The sequence below is a fragment of the Tupaia chinensis genome, unplaced genomic scaffold (genome assembly GCF_000334495.1).
Source record: "Tupaia chinensis unplaced genomic scaffold, TupChi_1.0 Scaffold000671_1, whole genome shotgun sequence".
Lineage (NCBI taxonomy): Eukaryota > Metazoa > Chordata > Mammalia > Scandentia > Tupaiidae > Tupaia > Tupaia belangeri.
Window position 1 is genome coordinate 5437286 of NW_006160193.1, and position 1280 is coordinate 5438565.

General features: G+C 66.2%; 1 protein-coding gene across 1 annotated transcript; it reads left to right on the plus strand.

Annotated features, from left to right (window-relative positions):
- Positions 1 to 13: 13 nt before the first annotated feature.
- DIO3 (iodothyronine deiodinase 3) lies at positions 14 to 1273 on the plus strand. Its single transcript, XM_006172251.2, has one exon. It carries the CDS (start codon positions 21 to 23, stop codon positions 933 to 935), a length of 915 nt encoding a protein of 304 aa, XP_006172313.2. The 5' UTR covers positions 14 to 20; the 3' UTR covers positions 936 to 1273.
- The last annotated feature ends 7 nt before the right edge of the window (positions 1274 to 1280 follow it).

The following is a 1280-nucleotide window of genomic DNA, read 5'->3' on the forward strand; positions in this document are numbered from 1 at the left end:
CCAGCACCGCCGAAGCCCAGATGCCTCGCCAGGCCGCCTCGCGGTTGGTGGTCGGAGACGGTGACGGGCCCCAGGGGACTTCGGGGCCTGCAGCCACCATGCTCCGCTCCCTGCTGCTTCACTCCCTGAGGCTCTGCGCCCAGACCGCCTCGTGCCTCGTGCTCTTCCCGCGCTTCCTCGGCACGGCCTTCATGCTCTGGCTCCTCGACTTCCTGTGCATCCGCAAGCATATCCTGGGCCGCCGCCGCCGGGGGCAGCCCGAGCCAGAGGTGGAGCTCAACAGTGATGGCGAGGAGGTGCCCCCCGACGACCCACCCATCTGCGTGTCCGACAGTAACCGTCTGTGCACCCTGGCGTCGCTCAAGGCAGTGTGGCACGGCCAGAAGTTGGATTTCTTCAAGCAGGCACACGAGGGCGGGCCGGCGCCCAACTCCGAGGTGGTCTTGCCCGAAGGCTTCCAGAGCCGGCGCATCCTGGACTATGCGCAAGGGAACCGCCCGCTGGTGCTCAACTTCGGCAGCTGCACCTGACCACCATTAATGGCGCGCATGAGCGCCTTCCAGCGCCTGGTCACCAAGTACCAGCGCGACGTCGACTTCCTCATCATCTACATCGAGGAGGCCCACCCCTCCGACGGCTGGGTCACCACGGACTCCCCCTACGTCATCCCACAGCACCGCAGCCTGGAGGACCGCGTCAGCGCGGCCAGGGTGCTGCAGCAAGGCGCACCTGACTGCGCCCTGGTCCTTGACACCATGGCCAACGCCAGCAGCTCCGCCTATGGCGCCTACTTCGAGCGCCTCTACGTCATCCAGAGTGGCACCATTATGTACCAGGGCGGCCGAGGCCCCGACGGCTACCAGGTCTCCGAGCTGCGCACCTGGCTGGAACACTACGATGAGCAGCTGCATGGCGTTAGGCCCCGTCGGGTGTAAACAACCCACGGACGATTGACTGGACTGGGCGAACTGGGCCTAACGGCCTTCGAAAGCCACGTGCAGGCGTCCCAAACGAAGTCAAGCTTGGCGAGGCCCCAGTGCTACAGAAGGGCTGAGCCAGGGCCCTGAGGCTGAGTCTGCGCCCTCAGCCACCCGCAGACTCCAGGACTCCTGCCTTCCTGGGACTCTGCTTCTGTGGCACTCTCATTTGTACCTGGCTGGCTCAGAATCCCCTTAGGGGCGCAGAAGTAGCGCGCACCCTAGTCTGTGTTCCCCCGGGACTTGCCCCGCCCCCCCCAGCACTTTCTCGGCCCCTCTCCCCAGCGCGCCTTCAGCCCAGCC